Source organism: Crocuta crocuta, unplaced genomic scaffold, assembly GCF_008692635.1.
Source record: "Crocuta crocuta isolate KB4526 unplaced genomic scaffold, BGI_CrCroc_1.0 scaffold25, whole genome shotgun sequence".
Taxonomy (NCBI): Eukaryota; Metazoa; Chordata; class Mammalia; order Carnivora; family Hyaenidae; genus Crocuta; species Crocuta crocuta.
Window position 1 is genome coordinate 8,865,301 of NW_027532015.1, and position 12,929 is coordinate 8,878,229.

General features: G+C 40.8%; 1 protein-coding gene across 5 annotated transcripts in view; it reads right to left on the reverse strand.

The window, feature by feature from the left end:
* Positions 1-12,929, reverse strand: part of AIG1 (androgen induced 1) — a 241,628-nt gene that overhangs the window by 36,281 nt on the left and 192,418 nt on the right. For 3 of the 5 annotated variants that reach the window (XM_077776000.1, XM_077775997.1, XM_077775998.1), the window contains one exon: positions 4,829-4,944. The exons of the other annotated variants lie outside the window; for them this stretch is intronic. In XM_077776000.1, coding sequence (XP_077632126.1) covers positions 4,829-4,944 — 116 coding nt within the window. The remainder of the gene's footprint in view (positions 1-4,828; positions 4,945-12,929) is intronic. 5 annotated transcript variants of the gene reach the window in all.

Consider the following 12,929-nt stretch of genomic DNA (forward strand, 5'->3'; position numbering starts at 1 on the left):
TGTTGTGGTACCTGGGTGGCTCTGCTGGTTGAGCATTCAGCTCTTGATTTTGGCTCAGGTCATGATCCCAGAGTCATGGGATTGAGCCCTGCATCAGACTCTGTGCTGAGTGTGGAGCCGGCTTAAGATTCTCTCTCTTTCTCCCTCTGCTCCTCTCCCCTCCCTGCATTCTCTCTCCCCCTCTAAAATAAATAAATAAACAAACAAATAAACAAACAGTAAATAATAAAAAAAAAAACATTTGTGTCCTGTACAAACTTGAAGTAAAGAAAAGTTTCAATAAGAAAACAAAAAATAATCTGCAATTGCATAGCTGAGGGATAATCACTTTGGTGGAGATAGAACTCTGATTTAGGGCAGCTTAAGATTATATCATAGAAGGATTTTACTTTGTTTTATGTTCTGTTTTGAGAATTGCACCATGGACCCACTTGGGGTAATAAGATTTGTAACATGAAATTTATCAAAAACCACTATAGCCCAGAGACAACAGAAATCTCTGTTCTGCTTTAAATAAGTTCACTATAGTGACAGGAAATGTTTATCCATAAGAAGAAATTCCTAGGACTCATTTTCTCTCCTTCTCTAAAGCCTCCTTGCTTCTGACTATGCCTTGAATTTAGTGTTAACATGTATTATGCCTGGGCTCTGAGATCTCATGTGGGCTCTACCGAATGAGAACCACCTTGGGAGGGGATGATGGGCAGGAAGAAGCCTTCTCAGGACAAAGGAGACCCACTGCTGAACTGTTGGGGATATAAATTTCCTAGGTTTTGGGTAGTTTCCTCTTTCTGTGTCCTTCAGATTTTAAAGCAGAGCAGTGAGTACTACAGGGAGACAAAGATACGAGGTGGTGTGAGGCCACAGCCAAGGAACACATTGGCACCAGCAGTTCTGCATCAGGTGGAGTAAGGGTGTCTTCTCTTACAGAATTTGTTAACTAGAGGGAGACAGCAGTCAATATCCCATGATCTTAAAGCTTTCTGATTTACTCAGTCCCCCTTTAAGATTTCCTTATAGTCTTTCTAAACTTAAAAAGAAAAAAAAAGTGATATTTTCATATTCTTTAGGGCTATTTTGGTTTTTTAAAGTGAAGTGCATATGAGTGAGTGAGAAAGAGTAAATGGAAAAGAAAGGGCTTTACAGCACTGTAACCAAAATTCTCAAACCCTTGATAAGAAAACACCATGAGCTCTGCTACTATTTACTGTTCTCAGAACAGCAAGTATAGACGTATAATACTAACACTACTACTACTACTAACAATGATAAGAAATATAGAAATTTTTTACTGTGTGCCAGGCATTGTTCTATGGGTTCTACATATAGTAATTCAGTCCTCACAACTGTTCTGTGAGATCCTTACCCCTATATTATATCTGAGTAAGTGAGAGCTCAGAAATAAAGGGCTCAGAATTCTAACCCAGGAAGTGGCCTTAACTGTTAGACACACTGCTTCTGATGCAATACTTCAAAACAAAACAAAACCGAAACATGCACTTAGTCTGTAGAGACACTCTTCATCCAGAAGAAGGCAGTGGAGAGCACGGTGAACTGTACAGACTGTAGACACACTCCAGCTCTGGTAACAGTAAGTGGCTTTTCCTTGGGCAAGTCATACACTGTCTAAGCTTTAGTTTCCTTATCTGTAAAATAGGCCAGAGAATGCCTATCTCGAAGGGGTATTTGAGGAACTAGATAACATAAGTTTTGAAAAACACTTGGCACTGAACTCAAAAGAATGGTAGTCATTACATTTTTTAGGAGAAATCTCATTTTTACGGTCATCTCATTTTTTAGGAGAAATCCCACAACTAGGGTGTAGAGAATGCGTGGGGGAATGAGTTAAGGAGTTAAGAGTACAGGGAGATGCCTGTGTCCGGGACACTTGGGCAAATGGAGAGAAGTACGGTGGGGGACAGTAGGTGGCAGGGGACGAGTCTGGGCTGACTTCTGATGCTCAGCTTGGGAAGGCTGAGGTAGGGGCTGGGAAATGGAGCCACTCAGGGAGGCAGCTCAGTGGGCTCCAGTCTACGAGGGAAAGCTCCCGTAACCCTTGCTTCCTTGACTGTGGCTGTCCAAGTCTAGGAATAGAACAAGTTCAGATGGGGAGGGAGACGTGTGGGAATGGACAGCAAGCGAGAATCAGAGTAAAGCACAGACAGCCTGGCCAGCAGCCGCAGAGGTCCAGGTTTAGCTCCATCGTGCAGACGATTGCTGGGGAGAGCTATTTGTTTTATCATTAGCACGTGATAAGAGGAATGCTTTCTTCCATTTTGGCACGAGGTCCTGGAATGTCCAGTCACAATCCTGGTATGCTATCAAAAGATTTCATATCCTGAGCCTTCTACTGTCGTGTCACTGGTCCGGTGGCTCATGGGATAGTCTGGTAGGAAGCAAAAGCCAGCACCTTTTTGATAACAGTGAAAATCCTTGGATTTATATACTATGACACAGCGTGAGGGGCACTGTTTAGCTCTTGGCATAGCTATGAATACCTAGGGCACAACACCAAAGGAAAGGGTCTACTTTGAAAGCTCTCTCAGAACGTATCTGAGAGAATTTGCTGGTTAATGCAAATTCATGTCCAAACAAGTACTGGTTTACTTAGGGAGTACGCAGAGCTGGCAAGCCTCACTTGGCATGAAGAGCGTGAGTAATGCTTCATTTTAATGAGGGACCTTGGGGGTCTGTAATGAAGGCTATGTGGTATTTCCCATGTGTCTCTTTGGAACGTGAACTGAGTATACCCACAATGGAAGAAAAGCCATTGGAAAGTACGTAGTTCCCGAAACCTCTGGGGCTCTATAAGATTCAGATAATTTTAAAAAAATTTAAAAAAATTAAAAAAAAAATTTATTTCTGAGAGAGAGAGACAGCGTGAGCAGGGGAGGGTCAGAGGGAGAGGGAGACACAGAATCTGAAACAGGCTCCAGGCTCTGAGCGAGCTGTCAGCACAGGGCTCAACGTGGGGCTGGAACCCACAAACCGTGGGATCATGACCTGAGCCGAAGTGGGATGCTTAACCGACTGAGCCACCCAGGTGCCCTCCCCTCCCAAAAAAACCCTCTTTTTTTAAAAAAAACATTTATTCATTTTTGAGAGACAGAGCACGAGTGGGGGAGGAGCAGAGAGAGAGAGAGGGAGACACAGAACCTGAAGCAGACTCCAGGCTCTGAGCTGTGAGTACAGAGGCAGATGCCGGGCTGGGACCCACAAACTGTGAGATCATGACCTGAGCTGAAGGTGGACGCTCAACTGACTGAGCCACTCAGGTGTCCCCAGATTCAGATAATTTAATGTCATATAAATGGATTCACAGAAATACACCCAGAGATCTCAGATTTAAAAGCTTCCCTCCCCACAGGTAAGCATATATGAGTACAGAGTAATAAATTATATTTTGGGGGGCTTGGGGAAGGGGCTTTGATTCTTAATGATTTTTGAGTTTTAAATGAATGTGTCCTTGGAGTAATTCATGTTTCCCTACAGGCCTCTTCTGAAAGGTGAGAGTCATTTCAATATCAAGTTAATACATATAAAGTACCTATATTCATTTTTCAAGACATAATTTCAGTCACGTTTCACCTGTGAGCCCAGATCACCTGGACCTTTTCTATCAGAGAAAATCAGTACTTAACATTTTGGGTGGAAGCAAAAGATCTAGGAAGTGACTAGGAACACAAACATTCCCTAGTCTTTGACTAGTCAATGAAATGGCAGAGGGAGTGAATATTACTGCATGTTTGTTCTGGGGTCTGTGGTCTGGGTGTCCCCTTAGATCCAGCCACAGGGTAGGACCTCCTAGAAGCAAATTCTCCTTCTGGTCAGGTCTGGGGCATTATGTGGTCATCCACACAAGGGATGTGAAGTACTATACTGACCTCTATTTTGTATTTCTGGGCTGGCTGGAGCAAAATACTCCATGAGGCCCGGGCCTCCCAAAGCGCTCTGGGATTTTGAAGGCCTTAAGCACAGTGCTGGGGTGTTTGGGGGAATGTTGGTCAGTCCCTCAGGCTTAAAGGAAGGGATGATGACACAGAACTCAGGACGTGAGTCCCAAGAGGCAGCAATGCTGGCAGGAAGACCTCTTCTGTGCACGCTAATATTTCAAAGAGGACTTGGAATTCTAAAGAGAAGTGAGAAATTCCGTGTCTTAAAATGAATAATATTGAGACATTAAAACATGATAAGAACTGAAGTGAATGTGAAGTAAACTCAACAGGCAACTGCACTGTTATCAGATTAATGTGGCCCCACCCACTTGGGACTTATTCGTGCGCAAGAGGCCAAGTGGAGATTTCTTGTGATTTATTTATCCCAATTCTAAAAAAACAAAACCTTTAAATGCGTGCTATGTGTAATCGCTAATTGTAAGATAGGCTGTCAACTGACTCAGGCAAATGTCCACTTTCCCTCCGTTTCCTACGAAGCTTAAGGTCACTCCTCTAAACGGGCCATTTCTTCTGTCCTCATTTGCATTTGCTCACCAACAACAGCAACAACAAAAAACTCCCAAGCAAAAAGCCCTTAAGCAATAAAATCGCTGTCCAAGAAAAACATTTAGTTTGAAAAAGAGTTGAAAAATGTAGCCTTGGAAGAACCATTGCTTACATGGGATTGTTCAACAAATTCCTGTTGTGTGAGGTTTGGCATATACTTTCTAAAAATATAAGCATCTGGGGAAATGAGACAAAGCCCAGGTCCTGGACCAAATGAGGCACGCAGTGTGAATCTGTTAGTGATTATATCCATAATGAAATATGTGCCCAAATTTAGCAGTGCAAAATCTAATACAATGTGAAAGCCCAGCAGGCACTGTCCTTACCATAATATATAGCCAACAGAGAAGGTACATATGGCGACGAGTCCGCTATTCCTTCTGGGATACGCATGGTGTGATGTCCTCATCTCGATTAATATAAAGGGCAAAACTGTTGTGTGCTGAAAAAGAACAGAGAGCAGGTGACACAGATTCTTATCATCGCCACTCAATAGCTGTTTTGTCTCCAGTAGGAGAATGGATCGTGCAAATTCCTAGCAAAAGGACCACAGCAGACAGCAGCTGTATAGGGCTCGCCTAAGAGGTAGGAGGGACAGGAAAGCATGGGGTGCATTGATCGCTCTATTGGTATTTTTCTCCTGGATCCGAATTTTTAAAGTTTTATTTTATTTATGACAAATACAGGAAATTTCAGTAATGTTGAAAGATGTATTAGAACATAAGAAAGGAATAAAAAGAACTACTTTAATATTTTGGTAGATGTCCTTTTGTTTTTGCCCTCTCTTTGTTCATATTATTTATACATAGTTAAGATTGTACTGTGCACGCGATCTTGTTTTGGACTGTAGCATGAGAATTTTTGATATGCCATTTCAGAAATCCTTCTAGAATATCAACCTTGACCATAGCTGCTTAAAACTCCATTTTATGGATATACTAACATTTGTTTGACCAATTCCTGTTCTTGGACATTAACTAGTATAAGATTTTCAACTTTTTGTTTACGAAAAATGTCATGGTGAATATCTTTATAGAATTCTTTGTCTGAATGTCCAAATGTTAAATTGTTTTCTTATGGTTAAAGTCTATGAAGATTTTAGGACTGTTGACACATAATTCCAGATTATGTGTGTATTATCAGCAACAGGTTAGGAAACGAAGCCAAAATAGTTCCCAGAAAGGATGTATTGGTTTGTAACAGCAGTACATGGATTTAGACATGATGTTTGAAGACAGACTCCAAAGAAGGTGGGCAGGACCTTCCCATTTCTTGTTCGGATGCAGTGGCCACTCTGATGCTCAATTTAGTTGGCCAAGATGGGGATGAAACTTGGTAACAAGAAAGGAAAATCAGCTCGTCTTGGTATTGAAGTTTGATGGAGGCATAAGGGACAAAGATCTTCTTAGGCAAAACTGGGTTAGGATACAGATTTACCTTTCAACACTGGAGTTTCTCAAGAGTAAGAAGATGGCAGAATTGAGAACTGAACCACCAGCAAATTTGAATTCTGTTTAGTATCTCCTAAGGGCCGTGAAGGAATCTTTGCTCCTCTCTTGCTGTCTTGTTTGCATATTCAAAGGAAATGCAGCAAACGGAATGTTATGATTTTCAGACTCTAATCGGATTCATGGGCAAAATGGAACCGGGTGGCAGGTGGGCCTTGGCCGGAAAAGACATGGTGGTGATATCAAAGTGAACATCTTTGAAGCAACATATTGTTTATATTTATAGAGAAGACAGAAATACCGATTTTAAAAGAAATATTGATAGCAGAAATTCTTTGCTTTAAAAATGTTCCCCTCTAGATAACTGTTCTGACTGCCAATATATTAGTAATTAGAGAACAGTATTCCTAGAATGTCAGGTGGGTGATTCCACAGTTGGGTAGCTTTATATTTTCTTATCCTTTGGTTCTCTATTGTTGTTTTAAAACAGTATAATTAGCACTGAAGGGAACCATGCAAAATGTACATGTCTGTTGATACAGAGACAGTATGTATTTTAAAGATCTGTTTTATTGGTTTTTTTTTTCACTATAATCTAGTCACCTCAGATGACATTGGCCTGGAGTTTCACCGATTTGAAATGCCAACACTAGTTTTACAATGGTGCATTCATGTGTAAAATTCAAATGTATAGCTAACAATAAGGCCAAGTCTTGCCAATTCTCACACAGAAAAAAAAATCCCTGCAAATCAAACATTTTCACTGAAGATATTGACTCTGACGGCCTGTGTGGGTTATATACAGAATGACAGTGATCTATTATTTTTGACTTGTTAATCATAAAAAGTGTGTAAATTCTACATCTTCATCCATTGTTCCAAACTGAGTATAAAATCATCCATTTTTCTATATTATATAAGTTCAAATAGCTAATCTGAATATTCTTATTTATCCAGTTATCATTATTTTACCTAACCTACTTGCTGATTATCGGCTGTCACATCTGGAAGGGTTAGGATGTACTCTGATGAGGCCAGACAGAAAAATCTCTTTGAAAAATGAAGATCTTTCTAGATCACTTCATTAAGGGTATCATCACCGCTAAAAAGTAGCTACTTAGTCCATCAATGACATCATCAATGACAGAAGATCTCTTTGAGGCTAACTGTGCCTGTGCCAATTGGGCCAGGGACAGAAATCAGGGTAACAACTTATCATTCAGAATTTTCAGGCACTAAATACTATATATCTCCCTCTCTAAAAATCTGTAATGCAAATTATGGTTACTGTTAAACAGTATATATTAACAGAAGTAAAAGCAGTACAAAATATTTATAGCGAATACAGACTTTGCTCTGCAGGTTGGTAAGGTTTTATAAACTAAAAAAAATGGTGAAAATCTATAAATGATCCTGCTGAATCTCTAAGTAACCTTTAGCAGTTCAACTGTAACCCAAAATCTGTAGCAGCCAGAGGGATAATTATTTTAGAACTCCAGGTACAAGAAATCCAGTTCTAATCCACTTCCAGGCAATACTTTGCTTGAATGACTTAAGAACTAGGTAGGAAATATTCAAATATTCAAGTCCATCCAAGACCACCCACTGCACAAGAATGGTAATCTATTTTTTGTTCACCGTGGCATTTGTAGAAAAGAGCTTGACATATAGGAGGTGCTCAATAAATATTTGTGGAGATAATTTAATCTTTGACACAATAGCTTAAACGAGAATTATTAACTCCATTTTGCAGACGAGGTAACAAAGACTCAGAAAAGGTAATTCTCTTGCCCAAGATCACAGAGCTAGTAAGTCTGGAGGGAAAGTTCAAGACCAGTCCTGTCTCCAAATCCTAGGCTCTGGTTTCTACATTAGAACTATATTTTTAAAAGATATAGTTAAATAATCTTTGACTCAATAAACCCGTGGGAGTGCATGACTGAAGATCACTTATGTTGTCATTCAACTGGCCAGAACACTTTTTTAGCTGAGCCTCAAAAAAAAGGAAGAGGTCTTCACTAAAAGAAATATATTTTGGCAAATGTATTCTTTCCTGTGGTATATAAGCATTCTGAATAATAATAAACAATAAAACCGCTGGCATAAAGTCAGGAATTTTCAGTGGTGTGATGTTAAAGATGGCTGGAGGCAGCTCTTTTGTCTTTTGGCCTGGAAGAGGTTAAGGTGCAACATTATTGGTTATCCCACCCTCGAATGATCTGGTACCGGCTGCCTCCACCATGTCTCCTAAACTCCACCCCAATGGAATCAAACCTTAAGTGCATGAGCCAGGAAGTCAGTGCCACGTCTGCCCCAGCCATCAAGGCTGGACCCTGGGTCTGTCACTCAACAAGGCAATGATGGGATGATGACATCCCAAGGCAACAGGTGACTGGAAGGGTCTAAGAATGACAGTTAAACTGGCTATTGTGAATAGACAGGCCTAGATTAAGTAGTACCTTCTGCCTCGGCCCTGGTATCAAAGGCCCCCAGGAACCAGACAGAGACAGAGAGAAGCTGAAGCCCGTCAAGCACAGTGAAAGTATCACTTTTGATGAGATGAAATATAGTCCATCTTTCATACATGTATGAAATATGGACTCTGACAGATGCAGTACCTATCTTTATTGTCAGAGAGCTCTCTAGAGCCATTAAAGAGAACCTGGGGATTTCTCAGCGTGTGGGATGCACTGTTGATGGCCGTCGTTTTCATGACATCATAGATGATACAAACAGTGGTACAGTGGAATGCCCAGCTACTTAAGAAGTACAAAGGAAAATATTTCAATAAAGGATCATTGACAACTAAAAAAACAAAACAAAACAAAACGTATACTCAGGAACGATCTGTTTCTATTTCTCAAACACAAATACCTTTTAACTTAAAGTTTTCTCAGGTGTAGACACACACTGGCTAACCAAAGAAAGAGATAAAGTCTGGTTGCCAGAGGGGGCTCTTAAGAATTGTATTGGACTGTTTTTCTATAGTGCATTGTCAATAGAACAATCACTAGCAGCTGAGTTGCTAAGATTTGACTTCCTTCCTTCCTTCCTTCCTTCCTTCCTTCTCTCTCTCTCTTTTCTTTTTCTTTCTTTCTTTCTTTCTTTCTTTCTTTCTTTCTTTCTTTCTTTCTTTCTTTCTTTCTTTCTTTCTTCACTCTCTCCCTTCCTTCTCTCTTTCTTTCTGTTTTTTTTTTTTTTTTTAAACTGCTATGTAAGATGAAGGGTTGACAGCACAAGGAATAAACCTTTGATCTAATCTATAAACTCTACCCTGGAAAGCACTGGTCTATTATGTAAGTAGTTATCCTATCCCAAGCTCAAGTTTCCATTGCCGCTAATTTTAATGAGACAGATCAGAAAATTGTGTCCAAAAAGGGAAGTCCAAATCTATCTTGGGTTTTTGTACCCCTTGTGTTTATTTTAAATGGGGTTCAGATGGGTTCTCTTTACGAAGCAGTGATTATCACCATGAACTGACCAGCCCCCCAAGGTAAAGGTCAGACTGCAGAGAGGAGACCCCAGATGTTGTCTGTCACCCATGACTTAATTGTGATGTGAAGGAGATGGTCTAAGACAAAGGCTTTTGGAGGAGAGGCTCCCAGGAAGAACGGAGTGTAATTAAGTGGAAAGATCAGGAAACTAGCATTTGGGATCTAGTTCTGGTTGTGTCTTACCACCAGACACTATAAGACTATAAGACTTGAGGCAGGGCCTTGTACATTTGTGAAGCTCGTTTTTTGTTTTTGTTTTTGTACAATGAGGGGATTGTGTTAAACTAGTGCACCACAAACATCAGTCATGATAAGCTAGCATTTTAAACTTTGTTATATCACATACGAGGGCTCACCCAGGCATTAGGCATAGGAGACACAGTGTCCATGGCCCATGAAAGTGTTTTAATTTCTTTTAGAATCAGAAGAAAAAAATGAACTTTTAGAGTTGAAGATTATATTCATCTTTATGTTAATGCAGTCATAAAATATTACATATTTAATATATAAATACATACATACACACATATGCAATATATAAAACATAAAATATATTTATATATGTAAGTGTGTATATATATCTGAATAAATGTATATACATGTATGTGTATGTATACATAAATGTTGGAAAGGACCCAGAAATGCAAAGTGCTTAGGGCGTAAAAATGTCAAAAATCATAACGCAGCCCTGTTACATGCTACCTGACTTAAAAAAATTATTTTCGTACTGAATTCACATTTAAAAAATAAATGTATTTAAAGGGAAACTTAAGAGACTTATACTATTCTATTCATGAATAGAGTATCACTTGTCATAAATAGAATATAATTACAAAAACAAGTACAATGGAAATTAATTGATATTAATAAGTGTTGGCTAGAGATGTTGGGCTGGTGGATGGCTCTGATTCTGAGGCCTGTTCTAAATGTGCTCAGTAGGGAAGTCAGTCAGCATTGGAGGCATGAAAGACACACTAGCACGAGACAGAGACTTCTCTGAAAGGAATCAGAAGGATTGAAAGATAATTGAGAAGGAATTACCTTTTCACTATGTGATTCAATATTGCTTAACACCAGGTCCCTGTGCCAGATAAATTATCTATCATCCGAGCTACACTCTCGATGCATGGGAACAGGTTACCTATACGTTTTAGCTATGCCCTTTGAGAGCTCAATTATTTGATTTATGAACAGATGTTCTTTTGTCAGAAAAATGGAAAGAAGATGAGTAGGAAGTAGAGGTACTGATGAAGAATCTAAGGGTATTTAACAGGATTAAGGAGATGGGCCTACAATACAGAAAGAGCATCTGGATGTGCTACCAGGATAGACATTTTGAGTGTCTGTGATGGCAATCAGTAGCCTACAAACTACAGGGAAGTCTTAGAATAAACTTTGCTGTGGAATAAATAGAAGGATATAAACTATGCTGTGTGATGGCATGAATTCAGGCAAGCAGAATGAATCAATTGGGGAAAGGCTCAAGATTATTTTAGAGCTCTGGAATCTGGACTTGCCATCTGAGTGTACAGTACCAAAGACAATACAAAAAATAATAGACAAGATCTGAAGAGTACGTTCACTGCCATCTCTCTGGTTTTTCTCCTTCTCTCCAGAATATATATTTAAAAACTTTTAATTAAAAAAATGTTAATGTTTATTTATTTTGGGGAGAGAAAAAGACAGACAGAACTCGAGCGCAGGAGGGCAGAGAGAGAGGGAGACACAGAATCCAAAGCAGGCTCCAGACTCCGAACTGTCAGCAAAGGGCCCAACTCGGGGCTCAAACTCCCAGATCGTGAGATCATGACCTGAGCCAAAGACAGACCCTCAACCGACTGAGACACCCAGGCGTCCCTCTCCAAAACAGTTTTTAATAGGACAGTTCTGCTCCCATACCCCAAGGAAGAACTGCTTCCTCCTTTGGGGCAAAATCAGCCTTTGAATGTGAGGTATCAGACCAGTCCCCGCTCAGTTGATAATAAGAGAGCTGGCTGTCCGCGTCCACGTGTGTGAACCCGCAGGACCCAGGCTGACCTCTGGGAGTGTTCTCAAAGTAACGCGTACCTCAAATCACCAGGTGAGCTTGTTAAAACTGAGATTGCTGGGCCTTGCTTCCCAGGTGTCTAGTTTATTGGATGCGGGGTAGTGCTCAAAGTGGTTCTTGCCTTCCTGTTTGTCGGCACATCGAGGGTTTCTTCTATCCCTAGGTCCACTTTTGACCACAAAGAAAAAGCTGAAGGACGGTTGTGTGCGTGTGCACAGGTATCACGACGCACCTGCATTATCGGGGCTCTCCAGGCTGCAGGCAGGGCTAGAGTTCCTAGCAGACTGTCCTAGCAGGTTGGGGCAAGGGACAGTCCCTTTGGTGTCCTAACAATTTACAGGTATATCATAAATAAAAATCTCCAACTGGAAAAGTGCTCTAGGATACAAGAGGTTGTACACTCCGTATTGTAACTCGAATATTTTTTAGGTGTTTTATTTATTTATTGAGAGAGGAGAGAGAGAGAACAGGGGAGGGGCAGAGTGAGTGAGCGAGCGAGAGAGAATCCCAAGCAGGCTCCCTGCTGTTACCGTGCAGAGCCCCACACAGGGTTGGATCGCATGAACCGTGAGATCATGACCTAAGCTGAAATCAAGAGAAGTATGTTTACCAGCTGAGCCATCCAGGGACCCCTGTAACTTGAATATTTTATTTGCTTCCTTGCCACCCCCTCACCTTTAGAATAAAAGATGCTATTAAAAGAGAGAAATCTTATTCTGTACTAAAGCAAGAAGGAATTTCCAAGTTTGAAGATAGAGCCCATTGTATTAGCAAAACATGATCTAAAATGTAAGAAAAGGTGACATTAGGAAAGACGGGCAAAAATCACAAAACGCTGACTGATCCAAACTTTGCAAAGCTTCTGGGCTCTCCAAATAAGTCAAATGTTTGATGGATTCAGGGAGAAGCCCGGCTGGGTGGCGACTTGCACAGAACTGGGTGGGTCTTTCCTTGGGGCCGCTGTAAATCCAGACTCAGTGGATGGAAGGATATGGTGGCAATGACATCCCGGGCACTTTGGAAACAAAGCCAATGTAGGCTCTAAAACACTTAAATTTTTAACTCGGAAAATCTGCCCAAAAGTTTTATCCTGTCACCAGGAATGGTCTTTGCTAATTTTACTAATGGGTCAGCTCAAAATGTGCCATCCTCCCTCCCTTTCTTCATAGTAGAGGTATTTTAGTGCTTGGAGTGCCCGTCTTAACCACTTCTCCACAAGTCAGACCGAGCCTCCCGCCCCTGAGGGCCGAGGTGCTGTGCTTAGTGTGGCAATGCTTGCACAATAATAGTACAGAATTTCTCCGGGAACGGCTGGAGTGTGTTTGATGATGCCTCTCTGCTGTGGTCCTGGGTACCTGTTCCTGCTGGCTTACACCGGGCATCTCAGAATCGGGTTAGAAATGTGACCCAGGGTCGGAAACTCAGATTCAGATGGAGC